The 15159-nt window shown below is 48.5% G+C and overlaps 1 protein-coding gene across 1 annotated transcript; it reads left to right on the top strand.

Moving 5' to 3' along the window:
- The first annotated feature begins 1184 nt into the window (after positions 1-1184).
- RP1L1 (RP1 like 1) lies at positions 1185-14792 on the top strand. Its single transcript, XM_045997424.1, has 3 exons — positions 1185-1793; positions 7955-8096; positions 9664-14792. The coding sequence occupies exons 1-3, from the start codon at positions 1185-1187 to the stop codon at positions 14790-14792; spliced, it is 5880 nt and encodes a 1959-aa protein (XP_045853380.1).
- Positions 14793-15159: the final 367 nt, after the last annotated feature.

Raw genomic sequence — 15159 nt, 5'->3', positions numbered from 1 at the left:
CTGAGCATGGAGCATGGGGCTTGGAGCCCCAGGGAGTACAGACTTGCCTCCCAGCTTTGGGGTACTTGGCCAAGAAGGATATAGGCCCAGGATATAGGAAATGTTGGGGAAGTTGTACTGAAAATGGGGTTGCCCCAGACTGGAGGGTTGAGGCAGGCTCCACAAAGGAGGGACTCCAAGGCAGGGTACAGAAGGATGAGGAGTGCCATGCAGACAGAGTCTGGGAGCCAGGAGACTGGGTGGGAGTGGAGAACTCCTGTGGGAAAGAAGCAGGAGCTGAGGCTCAAGGGGGCAACCAGAAGGAAGCCTCAAATTGTGAGGTAACAAGCCTGAACTGCTTCTGTAGACACTGGGGAACCATATGAAGGATTTGGAGCACAGGAAATGCCCAGGTAAAACTGGGTTTCAGGACAACTTGGCCAGCAGGTACACGGAACAGAGCGTGGCAATGCCAGGGAGTTCCTGTGAGAGGATTTTCCAAAGCTCTCGGCAAGACGGTGGGGCTTCCCTAAGGTGGGAATGGAAACCAAGAGTTGGATGAAAGGGCTCGACCCTATCAAGACTAGGCTAAGCCCCCAGTCCCCCATGTTAATAGCAGTGGGCCAGGGTATTCTCCCAGAGGGTCTATCATGCATCCTCCAAAGACTTTGGAGGGATGAAAGGAAGGGGGCATTCTTTTTACTTTAAAGCAAACATCACCATATAATAAAGAGAAGTCATGGTGGTATTCTTTTTGGGTTACAAGTCTCCTTGTCTATACTCCTGTCCCTGAGGGGTTTGGGACCAAGGAATTCTGCTCACCTGGCACCAGAAGACATGAATCCAGAAAGCTGAGAGTTCCCCTGGGTTACAGATGAGAACTTGCACTATGCAGAGTGAATATGGCTGCATGTTACAGGTGGGATCCACCAAGACACAGATTATGTCACTAACCTCCTGGATCACACAGATAGTAAGTGGGCAGTTGGGATTCGAATTCATATCTGTCTGGTGCCAGACCTTTGGCCTTTCTTCTATTCCACCAAAAGGGATTAACCAGCTTCTACAAAGTTGAGTGGTACAAACTTGGGATGGTCTAAAAGTATCTCTGTAACAAAGGGGAGAGAGGAAATGCAAGTTCCCCTGGGTTGCTCTCTGACTCTCCTCCTTCTCTGATCCACTCCAGCTGCCTGGGCCTCTCGGCCATGAACAGCACCTTAAGGGATGCCCAAGCCCTGAGCCACCGTGAGTGCCTCCTGCCTTCCATGGCCCGGACTCCCTCTGTTGCCCAGATCACGCCAGCCAAGAAGATAACTTTCCTCAAGCGAGGGGATCCCCGATTTGCTGGGGTTCGCTTGGCTGTTGACCAACGCGCTTTCAAGAGCTTTGGTGCTCTAATGGACGAGCTTTCTCAGCGTATGCCTCTCTCCTTTGGGGTGCGCTCTGTCACCACACCCCGCGGCCTGCATGGCCTCAGTGCCCTGGAACAGCTGGAAGATGGTGGTTGCTACCTCTGCTCTGATAAGAAGCCCCCCAAAACACCTAGTAGGCCTGGTTGGTCACAGTGGAGAAGTCCATCTATTCAGCAATCAAGGGATTTTGAAAGCCGGTGTGAAGCACCAGGACCATCGTCTTCCTGCAAGGGTCCTAAAGCCCCAAGGAAGATAATGCTGGTTAAGAACGGAGACCCTAGATTCCAGCAGACTCTGGTTCTCAGCTATAGAAATACAAGAAACATGACAGCCTTTCTCAGCAAAGCCTCAGATCTTTTGCACTTTCCTGTGAAGCAGGTTTACACGACGAGTGGCAAAAAGGTAGGTTGTTGAGGTATGCTATTTCCTTTAAAAAGCTCTCTGGAGGGGCACCTGGATGGCTCAGTGGGTTAAAGCCTATGCCTTTGGTCATGATCCTAGGGTGTTGGGATCAAGCCCCATATCTGGCTCTCTGCTCAGCGGGGAGCCTACTTCCCCCCCTCTCTCTGCCTGTCTCTCTGCCTACTTGTGATCTATCAAATAAATAAATAAAATCTTAAAAAAAAAACCTCTCTGGACCTCAAATCAAAATACTTAAATGGAATGGGGAGGTTATTCCTTGAAAAGAGGCACTGATTGCATTGCTACTAATTAAAGGTAAATTAAAGGAGTGGAGACAGGCAATCTGTTAAACAAGCAATTATTATTTGCATTTTGGTTACCATTTCATGAGTGCTTAGTGAGTGCCAGACACGGTGCCTTGCACATTTTTATTTTCCTATCCAATTCTTCTATTATCCAATACCACCTATTTCAGGAAGAGTTCAGTGCCAAAACCAAAAACTCCTCCAAGTACCTTGAGCAGAAAGTAATCTAATGCAGGACATTATGGGATTCCCAAATCTTTGGACAGCTGGAGGCATGAGCTCTAAGCTAGATCTACAGGAATACCTCCCAGGCCAGTGCAGGAAGTTACTACCCTGCTTGAAGCTACTGTGATTATTGGTTCAAGGATACTTCTCTGAAGTGGCATCCAAGCTTATAAAGCTGGGATCAGGAAACTGCCACAGCTGAGTCTTGGCACTCTTGACACGCAGGAGCACTGGGGTGCCGGGACTAGCCTGCTGCCTGGGTTGTTATGGCCTCCTGGTACCCACACATTTCTCTCCCAGCAACAACAATCAGAATCAAGAAGAGATGGTGTCTGCCCTCCTTGCTTTCCCAGACTTGATCAAGTGCATCTAATTGATGGAGAGCACAATCTGCATACAGCCTGAACTGTGGAGAAGGCTAGTGAATATAACTTTTGCCTTTTCAGCTCCTGCAGAACATGAATGTATATCATAGATGCACCGGATGGAGGTTGGAGGTGGTGTGATCTAATCAATAGTTTCCCCGTAATCTAATCCTATCGGTACTTAACACCTGCATACACTATTCTACCACTGCTTAAATTTACAAGCAGCAGCTACAGCAGCATATTCCCACCTAAGTATGTAGCTATCTTTCCTACAATCAAAATACATTTGCCTTCTCCCCAGAGTCACATCAGCACAATACCATCCATCCTCTGGGCACAAGCCCACCTTTGTAGTCTCTGTCTTAAGATTTAACTGTCAAGTCACCAAAATACCTTATAAAAAGTGCTAGAGGGAGGCAAGGGCAAAACATAGGAAATTGATTTATGCCTAGCAGAGTTGTGAAGAAAACTAGGTTATCTACTGCAAGGCCATTGATGGTATTAGGTTTCCTTCTACTGTCCATTTTATGTTCCCCCTGCCCTCTGCCAACACCTCAGCTGAATATGGTTATAGCTATGGTGAGTGGCTGTGGACCATTTCCATCATCTAAATTATAGTGCATTTACAATGTGCTAGCATGTGCTACATCATTCCTGCAGACTCTGAGCCCTTGGAGGTCCTTCTTGAGTTGTATTCTTGTGTTAATTTTTTTTTTGAAAAAAAAATTTTTTTATTTGTTTATTTACAGCATAACAGTGTTCATTGTTTTGGCATCACACCCAGTGCTTGTGTTAATTTTTACTACTGAATATGGCAGCCACAGAAATCACCCAACAGATTCCCTGGGCTATAGATTGCTTTGTCCCTGACCCTATTTGCATAATAGCATCCTCTTCCCCCTAACCAAGTTTGAATATGATCCAAACTCTCATTCTGAGAGACCCATTACAGACCCATTCGACACAGAACCCCCCTTGTTGCCTGTTGGTGCATATGGCCAAGTGACTGTCTCAACTTTCAACTTCAATGACCCCTGTTGTGTCTCCTGGTGGGAACTTTTTCCCTTGGACCCAGAGTCCTCCAAACTAGTAGAGCCTGAAGTTGTTGGGGTGGGAAGCAAAATGTCTGTAGCTAGGTCATAGGTGTAATAGTGAGAGGAGCTGTTCTCATTCCCACCCTTTAATTCCCAGGTATCTGTCGTCTGTGCAGAAACAGCACTATACTGTAGAGTGGTTGCCAGTCCAGAGCACATATCACATCTTGCAAGATAATGCCTCAACATTATAAAGTGATTCCTTTGTGTTGGTGCCCATAGGATGATCCACTGTTCTATAAGTTATAGCTACTTTTGGGTGATGGGGATATGGCTACACAATCAACTCCATGGATATTTGTGCATTTCCTCACTCCTTTTGCTATGAAATCAGTTCTTTGGATAGAAGTGATTCTCATGGATTATGGCAATGATGAATGAGGTATTCAGTAAGTCCACAGATGGTGATACTGGAAGAAGAATTTGGGCAAGGAAGGAAATGTATATTCAAAGTTAGTGTCTATTCCAGCGAATCCACATTTGTTACTCTGCCCCTGATGGAGGGGTTCAATGACCATCATTGGCTGCCATGATAGACCTTTCTAATGAGAATGAGAGTTGCAAGGACTATGGAGTAGGCTGGCTTCTCTGACCTAAAGAAATTAAATGACCCATGAGATGATGTCTGAGCACCTCAAGGTATGCTGCAAATCTGAAGTGTTTGGGCACAAGTTTAGCATAGATTTCTGCACTTGGAAGATTGGACTCTCAGCATACATGGCATCAGATCCACATGAATAAGGTACTTTACATTTCTAGTTCATGTTTACTTTGCCGCTCTGCTCATGAACCAACTGAGCACACCTTGAGGTGGTTGAAGGAAAAGAATGACTAATAGCCATTAAAACAGGTCATTTGTCCACATGATTATCACCTTCTGGTGGGAATTCAATGGGACACAAAGTTCTTATTCTCCAGGCACATTTTGGGAGACCCATTTAGATTCTTCTCTAGAGTTCCTTGTCACCAACCCTCCAGTCTTGTTCTGTCCAAGGCCCTGATTGTCAGTTTGAAATTCTAGCCACTGCCCATGAATTGCCATAGGACCTCCTGCCGTTGCTCCTTACATGAAAAGTAGCCAATCAAATCACATTGCGTCTTGTACTTTCCTTCCTCACTGCCCTTCATGGCCCCCCAAGTAGGTCTGTAATGGTGTAGCAGTCAACTTTTCTCTTGTGTCAGCATATCCTGTGAAACCATCTGAAACCCAGAATCAAATATTTTCTTCTTCAGTTAAGTGGTCATAGGGAATTCCTCTAGGAAGTTGTAGGTGGGAGGGCAGGAGAGGTGGCAACGCAGCACAAACAGGTGAAATGGGAGTGTGACTCATGAAAATTACTTATGCCTTCTGCTCAAATGTTTGGAGCCTGATCTAGTCCATGTCACCACCTCCTGATGATGGGGTGCTGCTTTGACACACTTGCTTTATGGCTTGATGGATCAAGAAACACTCATTTCAGTTTTATTTCAACAACTAGAAGAATTTGTTTCTGCATCTGATGTTTGGCGACAAGAGAAAAAACATTCTTTTATAATAGTAGTGAAAACACCCAAGTCTTCTGGCTATCCCTGAACTGAAAGTTTAGACTTTGAGCTTGCCATTTTCTTTAACTCAGAGAAGCCAGCCTACTCCATAGTCCTTGCAGCTCTCATTCTCATTAGAAAGGTCTATCATGGCAGCCAGTGATGGTCAAAGTCTTGCTCTCAGTAAGCTGCATTCTACTATCAGAGGTGATCATTCAAGAGCCTGTTTTAGCACTTTGTGCCAGAGACCACCAGTATCCCATTGTAACCATATTATCACTGCCTTCAAACACAGTCAGGTCAGATGACTAATTCAAGGCTCCTATCCTTGAGGCTCTATTGCCTGCAACAATCTCTGATACTGTACCTTGAATCAGTCATGATTCAGTATAGGGAACAGACAACTCTGTAGGTATCTTAAACATGAAGAAATTATGCACAGATAGTTTTGGGCTTAAAGATTGGAGAGCTGGAGGAGCATAGGCTTGATTTCTGGAAATAATTCCCAGAATATCACAGAATTGACCCATCTGGGTAGACACCTTTAACACAATCAAGCAAGTGGGTTGTTGGGATAAAGTCCCTGGAATAACTGAGTTCAGTATTAGCCCACCATTTCTGTGCTCTGGAATCAGGTGGGTCATGTGCTACTGCTGTCTGTTGATAACCAGAATGCTGGTGACTAGGTATTGGGACAATGAGTGTGGCTTTTGTCATTTCAGCTGCACACACCCCTTCATACTTTTGACTTTTGTGTGTGTGTGTGTGGCAACAGTCAAAAGCAAAAGAAAGAAGTGTTCTCCTTCACTGTCATTTCTCTTACCTTGTGCAAGTGCATCTAATTATTAGAAATGATTTCATAGTTAGAATTCTAGCTGCAAGGGAGTCCAGAAAATGTATATAGAGCTTTGTACACTCTGCCATACTGGAAATTACACCAGAAAGAGAGTAAAATAGAGGTTAACTAATCTAGGACATGACCTCTACCACACAAACTCACGTTATTACTTCCTTTGTATAGGTAAGAAAATTGAGGCACAAAGGTTAGGTAATTTGCTCATAGTTGCATGGCTGGCAAATGACAGAATCAACACTAATAATGTCAGAGTCATAATGTAAGAAAACTCCTAAATTATGGCACATTTGCTATGTACCAACATGTGCTACATGCAGAAGATACAGAAAATAAGGCTAGGTACCTACCTTCAATTAGCTACAGTTTAGTGGGTATGGAGAAATGGAGAGAGCAGGTACAAAAATAAGTTAACTGGAGAAAAAATATTAGTGTATTTTCATATAGACTTAATGTAGAACTATTAGAGTTTCTGCAAACAAAATGGTCTCATTGCTCCCCAGGGAAGGCTGTGGCATGGTTATCAGATTTCAGATCCTTGACTAGGTGAACGTTCTCAATATCCTCTCAATAACTCTCTTTCTGTGTGTGGATCCTAAACCTTGACCTCTTTTTAGAATGAGAGCATCATTTAGCCCTGAGTTCTTTTTTTCCCCCTTGGGAAAGTCTGATTTCCTAGAAGTATGACTACATCTATAAATTGATAGACTTGGTTTATGTTTGTATTTTTGTGATGCACTAGAGTTCTAAATCAACAAAGAAATGTGCTTAGTAGTTTGAAAGAAATTTCCAATTAACTAGGTTGAAAGACCTGTTGGACAGCTAATTTAGTGTCATTTGTGGGGAGAGGATGCAAGAGTTCTCTTTTTCTCATTTCCTTGTTAATGAACATATCCTTCTAATTTGAGAAAATAAAGAAGAACAGATTCAACCCTTTGAAGATGAAACTAAATCCCCCAACAATGCCAATTACAATGTAATGTCATAAATTGTGCATAGTCTCACATGTGGCATAGGGGCCTCAGAGCCATGGAGATTTTTCTAAAAGCAGGGACCTGTTTCTTGGAATGCAATTGTCTGCTCAGCATCTAGCCCAGGATGTCCTAGGGTAGGTGGGAAAGGATGGCATAAGCCTCTGGTCTGGAGTCTAGGGAATCATTGGAGGAGCCTGTAGAGAGAGCAGCCTTGCCCTTCTCTGTTCCAGAAGGGCTGAAAGCAGAGGTGATGAGCTCAATATTAGACTGGACCCAGGAGAGAACTCTTTGTGAGAAATGAGTGAGATAGCCAATCAGATTTCCATAGGGAAGCTGGAGGCCCTTCTGCTTTGGTTGCTTAATATATATATAGATAGATAGATAGATATAGATATAGATATAGATATAGATATAGATATAGATATAGATATAGATATACACACACACATACACACACACACACATATACATATACATACATACATACATATTCTGGAGGCTGCAAGGGTGGGCAGGGAAGCAGGCCAAAGACTTCTTGAAGTGTTTTCCACTTGAGGCATCCAGAAGAACCCCTAAACCACAAGACTTATAGTGGGTGGCGGGAGAGGTATAGGTAGAGAGGAAGGTCATGGTGATAGGACCTAAGCCCCCAGCTAGTAATGGAGGTATTATGGCAAGTGGATAGGATCAGAATTCTGGGGTGAGATGTGCAAACTTGAGCAAAGGGTCAGAGTGATGGGATTATTCCTCTACTTATGTCTCCTGGGTAGATGAGCTCTGCAAACCAGGCTTCCTAACTCAACACTCTCCTTCTTCAGGTGGACTCTCTGAAGGGTCTAATCCACAGTCCCTCAGTGCTAGTATGTGCCGGCTATGAGTCTTTCAAACCTCTGGCAATGGAAGATTCTAGAAGATATGGAATTGAAACTTTATCTGGGCAGACTCCAAGAAACAAAACCGGTGAGTTAGTTTTAGAGTTTCCCCAATTTTTTTTTGCACTGGAGAGTGGTTCGGTAGGACTAGGCAGATATCCCTTCCAGATAATTTTAAAAACCTGCCTTTTGGCTCCAATTTTTATGTATCCCAGTTGTTTTGGGTCACCCTTGCCTAGTCTTCTTTCTTACTGCCATCGACCTTAATTGGGTTGAAATTTGACTGGTGTGTGAGAGAGGGGAGTATGGTATTTAAAGAGAACAAGGATTAGGAGATCTTGAACTCTAAGTTTCTAGGATCTAAAATAAGCTTTATTAAGGACAATGGTGGACATGACATTATGGAAGCAATGGACCATGGGTAGGTGGCATCTGAATCTTTCATGACTCCCTTAGGCAACAATAGAAGCCAAATGGCTAAAACTAACAATAATCATTAATCCTCCATCTATTCATCAATCTCTACATCCAACTGATCCAACTGTACGTATATCTCTCCAAAAAGCCTACTACGTGCCAGAGTATAAGTGTTGTTATTCAAAAACACATTATTTTAAAGGCATAATTAACAACTGCAGGTTGAAATTTTCAGCAAAATTATTGGAATGGAAATGAGCCAATTTGGTAAATAAACAAAATAATATCCTTTGTGAAAAGCTGCTAAGAAATGACAATAATGGTTTTGGTGATTACTGCATGCCAGGTGCTAGAGGTACAAAGACCTTTTATCCACAGAGCCCCCCTTAGGAGGAGTTCCCAATCTCATTACATGCTTGCAGAAGAGCAGAGCATGGTGAAACCTTCTGTCTAGAAGGACTCAAGTGGAAGAATCTGTTCTTTTGCTGGCCATAGGCTCAACCTCCACTAGCCCTTTCCTCTTCCCAAGCAGGAGGAGATGAAATGAGAAAGCACTAGGGCTTCATTATTACTTGGGATCACTTTTTCTTCCTTCAAGGGTTCCCTTTTCTTCTTTTTCATGACTAGAGTGCAGGCTTGACTATCAGGACTTGGTATTGTGTGTCCAGGTCCTTTCTTGCAATCATTTATCATCCCCAAAGCTTGATGAGTGTTGGGATGATAAATCACCACTAATAATTGCAAAGCATTTTGCAGTTTACAATCAGGCGCCTATGCAGCATCTTATTGATTTTGCTTCCTGTGTTGGGGGTGGGCACGAGTCAGACCTGGAGTTAGCTCCGGGCACTTGCTGCTCTGCCTGCCAACTCTGTTGTCTATTGAGAACATACTTTGTGCTAGCAATTCTGCAGAAAGTTTTTTGTTCATTGCCCTGCATCATCAAAACAAACCTACTATTATTATTTTACAACTCAGTAAAGAGGCTCTGCCAAAAACTACACAGCAAGGAAGTAGCAAAGTTGAGACAGAATTCAGACTTGAAGTTCATCTCGAAGCTGGTTCCCAAATTACAGACTGGATATTCATTCTAGAATGGCTTGTCCTTACTTTGTGGTTTTGGGGGTGGCAGGGTGTTTAGGTGATGAAAGGCTCATGATTAGCCTTTATTCTCTGATCCTGAAGCTCCCCCTAGTAGCTCACTGTCTTTCCTCTTTTCTCGTACTTTCATTGTGTGCCAGGAAGCTGGGGGCCAAAGGCCAAGCAGAGTGTGATCCACTCAAGGTCCAGGTCGGGCAGCCAGCCACAGCGGTTTTCCTTGCTATCAGGGCGGTCTGGTCTTAGTGACCCCCCGGTGTCCCTGCATCACGCTCAGATGGACCCCACTCATGATGGACACCCTCAGGACTTGCCTGCCCAGCTTGGCCCATTGGTGGCCAGTGATGATGTTGAGAAAAAGGTCCGCATGAACGAAGATGGCAGCTTGTCTGTAGAGATGAAAGTCCGCTTCCACCTACTTGGTGAGGATGCACTTTTATGGTCCAGGAGGGTGGGGAGGGCCAGCGCCCTCACAGCAGCCAGTGAGGAGGTCCCTGTCCTGGAGGAGGTGGGCTCCCTCCACTGTGTGTGGGGGAACCAACCTGGGGGCTCCTCAGAACCTAAGGCACAGGGACAGAGGCCCTGTGAGGCAGGATGTGAAGAAGCTTGTGGCCAAGCTGTGTGGCAGCCAGGGTCCAGATATGAGATCTGGATGAACCCCCTGTACTCCACCCAGGGAGAGGGGATGGCCTCTCGGAGGAGATCCAGGCTGACCCAACACTCCCACTCCAGGAGGCCCTGTAGCAAAGGGTTCACCAGAAGGAAAAGAAGCGGCAAGGACAATGTCAGCCCTGACTCCAGCGACAGACCCCCCAAAGACTCCGAGTCAAACTCCTCCTGCTGCTCCAGGTCTTCGGAGGGCAGTGTGGGCAGCTGTGACCTACATTCAGCCTTGAGGGCTGCCTCCCAGAGGGGAGCAGGGTGGGAAGCTGATGGCCCATCACGGACTAGGGAGGCCCCAGGTCCTCAGGGAGCAGGGTATGGCAGCAGGGAGCATCACAGCTGCCTGAAGCCCCAGACCCGAGGCATGGTAGGTGCTCTTTCTGACTCCTCAGGGAGTGCTGGTTCTCAGGAGGAGTCTAGTGAAAGGAGTGAACAGCACCAGGGCTGCCAGAGCAAGACAAGGGCCATGACTACTTCCTGGACAAAGGCCATTCATGGGGAAGGCCCCACTCCTCCCACGGTGAGTCCCTTGTCTTTGAGGAATGAGGACTCCCAGGCAGATTCCCAGGCTAAGGGTAGGTCTGGGATGAGACTGCCCCTGGATCCAGGTCATTCTGGCTCTGGGGACACTGCAGAAGGCTGCTCTCCACCTTCTGCCTGCACCTCAGTCCCAGGCAAGAGAAGAAAGAAAGGCAGAGCCAGTGTTCTGTCCTCACCCAGCATTTCTGGTCTCAGCCGAGGGGCTCAGATAGGTTGCCCCAGTCAACACCACACCCGAAGGCGTACCCACTGCCCATCTGACTCACCTGTGCCCAGGCAAATGCCGGGACCTCCCAGCAGAGGCAGGGCCTGCCCAAATGGCCCAGCGCCACCCCTTTCAGCAAGCTCACCTAGTACCAGGAACCAGGCCTCCCAGGATACAGGGTCGCCCTTCTCTGCATCTCTTCATTCCCAGTATGCAGAGGGGGTCAACAGTGTGCTCATTACCCCTGTGAGCAACTCTGATTGCGCTTCCAATTTCTACCCCCCATACTTTCCCTCTTCTGAGGCTGAAGGGGACCCTGAGTTCAGGGCAGGCTCATCAGCTCCTACACCTTCCAACACATCAGACTCTTTGAGCAACCAAGCTGATGGTCTAGACAAAAAGGCAGGGGGCAGCATTCCCAAGCCTTTAGTTCTGCCAGTTGGACAGCCCAACACAGGGATGCCAGGAGCCCATCAAGGCTGCAGCTGCTCATCCACCAGCACATCCCTGTTCCACAGGACCCCCTGTTGTAAGTCTCATGCCCTGCAGACCTCCCAGCCATTGGGAAGCCTGGGACCCTTCTCTGAGGTCTCCTTGGCATGCAGCAGATACTGTCCCACTCCCCCAAGAACATGGCCTTTTATCAAAAAACATCCTTCATGTAGCAGCAGCCCCAGGGCTGACTGCAGGCCAGGTGGGGGAGAGCTGGGGGAGGGAATGCTTGATGCATGGTGCCCCCGACCCCCTGGCTCTCAGTCAGGGGCTATGGGGAAAGTGGTCAAAGCCTTGAGAAGGGGCAGTTCCAGCTGTGGCCCCAGGTCTGGGAGAATATACCAGGGGAAGGTTACTGGTAGAGGGGAAAGCCTAGAGGGGCAAGAGAAAGATGGCAGAATGGTGCTGGGTGCTCTGCCCCAAGACTCACCAGATGCCATAGTCCGTGAATGGCTGAGCAACATTCCAGAGGAGCCCATACCCATGAAATGTGAGATGGTGAGTGAGAGCACAGATGTGGCAGGGGGTGACCCAGAAGGCCCCAAGGAGGACCCTGTGGACCAACATTCCCCAGAATGCCTAGGGGAGCCAACACAGGTCAGACAACTGTCACATGAAGGGACCACCAGCGAGAAAGCAGAACCAGATGAAGCCTTCGTGATGACTGGTGATGCTGATCCCAAGTCTGGAGAGGGTCTTCCTTGTAATGGAGTTTCAGAAAACCCCAGGGAGGCTGGAGCAGGCAAAGGCATGGCCACAGACTGCCGTGTGGGCCAGTGTGTGCTACCTCACAAGGTCTCTGCATCCACACAGATCATGAAGGTACTGATGGGCTCCAAGCAGGGCCGGCCCAGCAGCCTGCCTGAGGTGTCCAGCACAGCGGGCAGGAGGCTCAGCCACTCTGCCCAGGCCCTTATCACCTGTCTTGCTGGGCTCCACTTCTTTGATGAAGACCTTGGGCCTCCCACTGGCAAAGTGAGGTTCATAGATTCTCCTCGGTACCGGGAGCTCCTGAGCACCTTCCAGGCCCTGTGGCAGGGATGTGACCTCAGGCAAGGTGAACTGGACTTGGGGCTCTGGGAGCTTGGCTGGTGCCAGGCTCTGCCAGGCCTCAGGTCTGACATCATGACTGAGGACTTCACGCCGACATCCTCATCTGGTGTGGATGTCCACAGTGGTTCCGGAGGCTCAGGGGAGGGCAACGGAACCTGTGCCATGGAATGTGCCCTGGTCCCTGAGAAGATAGCATTGCCCTTGAAAATCCCCTCCCAGAGGTCTGATTCTAGAAGCTCTGAGAACCAAGAGGATCAAGGAAACCAACAGCCGAGTGGTTCCAGAGCCTCTTCAAATTCCCAGGCATGGGCTTGTGCCAGAAGAAAAGATGAGGCAGAGAGAAACAGTGGGGGGCAGATTCTGGGACATAACCTGGACCAAGAGGTTGAAAACACAATGCAAGAAGAGGAGGCCCTGCTAGAGAAAGTTAGAGAAGAAAAAGAAATAGCACCACTGCAAGGAGAGGATATCCAGGGATTCCCAGAAGAGGAAAGAGTCATGGGACAAGAACAGTCAGAGGCCAACTCTCAGGATGGGGAGGGAGCCCAGGAAGTTAAGAGTGGGCAGGAAGAGGAAGCAGGGGGAGACCCTGCCTCCACTCTACTTTGCCCTCCAGGGAAAAGAGAGAAACCCACAGAGCTCCCTAGGAGCCTCAACGAGAGGGATCCAAATACCAGCAGTCCCCAAATGGAGCCTGGTTTGGAGAAGCTGCCCAAAGCAGCTGAGCCATGCCATGTGCAAACCCAGGCCAAGCACACCCAGGGGCCTGGGGAGAGGAGCTCTTCTCGGGCCTGCAGAGTATCTCTGGACCCTGACCCCCTCTGGGTGTCCAGGTTGCTGAGGAAGATGGAGAAGGCCTTCATGGCTCACCTTGCCAGCGCCACAGCTGAGCTCCGAGCCCGCTGGAGTCTGCAGAATGACCGGCTGCTGGACCAGATGGTAGCAGAGCTGCAGCAGGACCTGGACTGGCGGCTCCGAGAGAGCACTGAGAATGAGCTTCGGAAGATCCAGAACCGGGCAGGGGGGAAGACGCCAGCCCGGGAAGCCCTCCGGTGGGAGCTGTCTCTGCAGACAGAGCAGCGCAGACGTCGCCTCCAGGGCCTGCGGCACCTCTCAGCCTTCTCCGGGCAGGCTGGAAGCCAGGGGCCCGGCTCCTTCCCCACGGAGGAGGATGCATCCACCCTCAGCGGAACCCTGGGCACCTGGCTGGTTGGGGAGGCTGAGGGGGAAGAGTTTTGTCCCTGTGAGACCTGCATGAGGAAGAAAGTGATCCCCATGTCCCCAAAGGACACAACAGGGGCACCCAGAGCACCCATGAAAAAGGCCTTCGACCTGAAGCATATTCTGCAGAAGAAAGGAGGGTGTGCTAGTGGGGAGGCTGCAAAGACATCTCCTAAGGAGGGAAGGTTGGAGCCGCTTCAGGTGGACCCCTTGGGGACAGAGACCATCCAGGAGTCCAATGGAGGCCCGGAGCTGGGGTTAGGCCAGGACCCTGGGCCAGAGGAGCAGGGTGAGGGTGAGGGCAGCAAGACCCTTGGCAGAGATAGAGACCGCCGAGGGGGAGAGGAGGTGGCACCTGCTCAGAAGAGAGAAGGGATCACAGGTGCTGAGCGAGGCAGTGTCCCAGAGGGAGTAGGTGGGGAAGAGCAGGGCTCTGATGGAAAGGAAGAAAACATAGAAGAAGGCTCTGGGGCTGACACCAGTTTGGAAAGTGAAGCCTCAGGAAGAGATGACCCAAGTCCAGGAAGACAGGATGGTGGTGTCAAAACTTCAGAGGCCCGGGAAGCTGAAGGAGAGGGGCAATCAGAGTCAGGGGGAGGAAACCAAGGGGAGAAAGAAGGTAGCCCAGAGGATGGCTCCGGACAGGATCAGCTGGGTGAGACTTCTGGAAACAGCAGCCCAGATCAAGAGGAGAAGCCAGCACTGCCCTCAACCCCAGGTGGAGACAGCCCCTGCCAGAGGTCAGGTTGGAAAACAGGTCTCACTTCCTCCAACATATCATCTCTGGGAAACTGCTCTCAGCTCTCTCAGAAGGGCTCTGAAGAAAAGTCTTTGAGCAGAGACATGAGGAGCATCGAAGAGGAGTCCAAGGGAGTCCCTGGTTCAGAGAGAAAAGTCACAGGCATGTATGCAGAAATCTCCCCTTCTGAGCAAGAAGGGGCCCCCTCGGGCCCAAGGACTCCAGAGCAGGCAGCAGGTGAGACCTCTGGCCTAGAAGTTGAGAAGGTAGTTAAAACTCCAACTTTCACAGAAATGAGGTTTAAAAACCTCACCATGGACAGGACAGATGGCTTTGGCCAAGATGACTTAGATTTCTAGAGCTCCAGCTGCAAGGTGGTCATGAGTCTGTTTTTATCTACATTTGTCTACACACCAGAGCAAGGCTCGGTCCCCTGAAGATGTGCAAGCAGCTTGGAGAAAGATCAGGACTTACAACAGGGCACAGCCACACCACACTGCCCCTGGGTTCTAAATTCTGGAGCTTCCCAGGGCCCCACTAGGCAATCCCATGCGCAGTGTGAAGGAGGGTTATCTCAGATCTGCCCTCTTATCCCAGGTCAACTGGACCCCTCTATTTTTCTGCTGAACCCAAGAGGATGAAACTGACTGGAAGTGTTCCAGGAGAGTTTTTGTTTGTGTGTTTGTTTTTTGCTCTCATTCTTTTCCCTATTGATCTCCAGTTATT

Source organism: Meles meles, chromosome 2 (assembly GCF_922984935.1).
Source record: "Meles meles chromosome 2, mMelMel3.1 paternal haplotype, whole genome shotgun sequence".
In the NCBI taxonomy this organism is placed as follows: domain Eukaryota; kingdom Metazoa; phylum Chordata; class Mammalia; order Carnivora; family Mustelidae; genus Meles; species Meles meles.
This window is presented reverse-complemented; position numbering and strand designations above follow the sequence as displayed.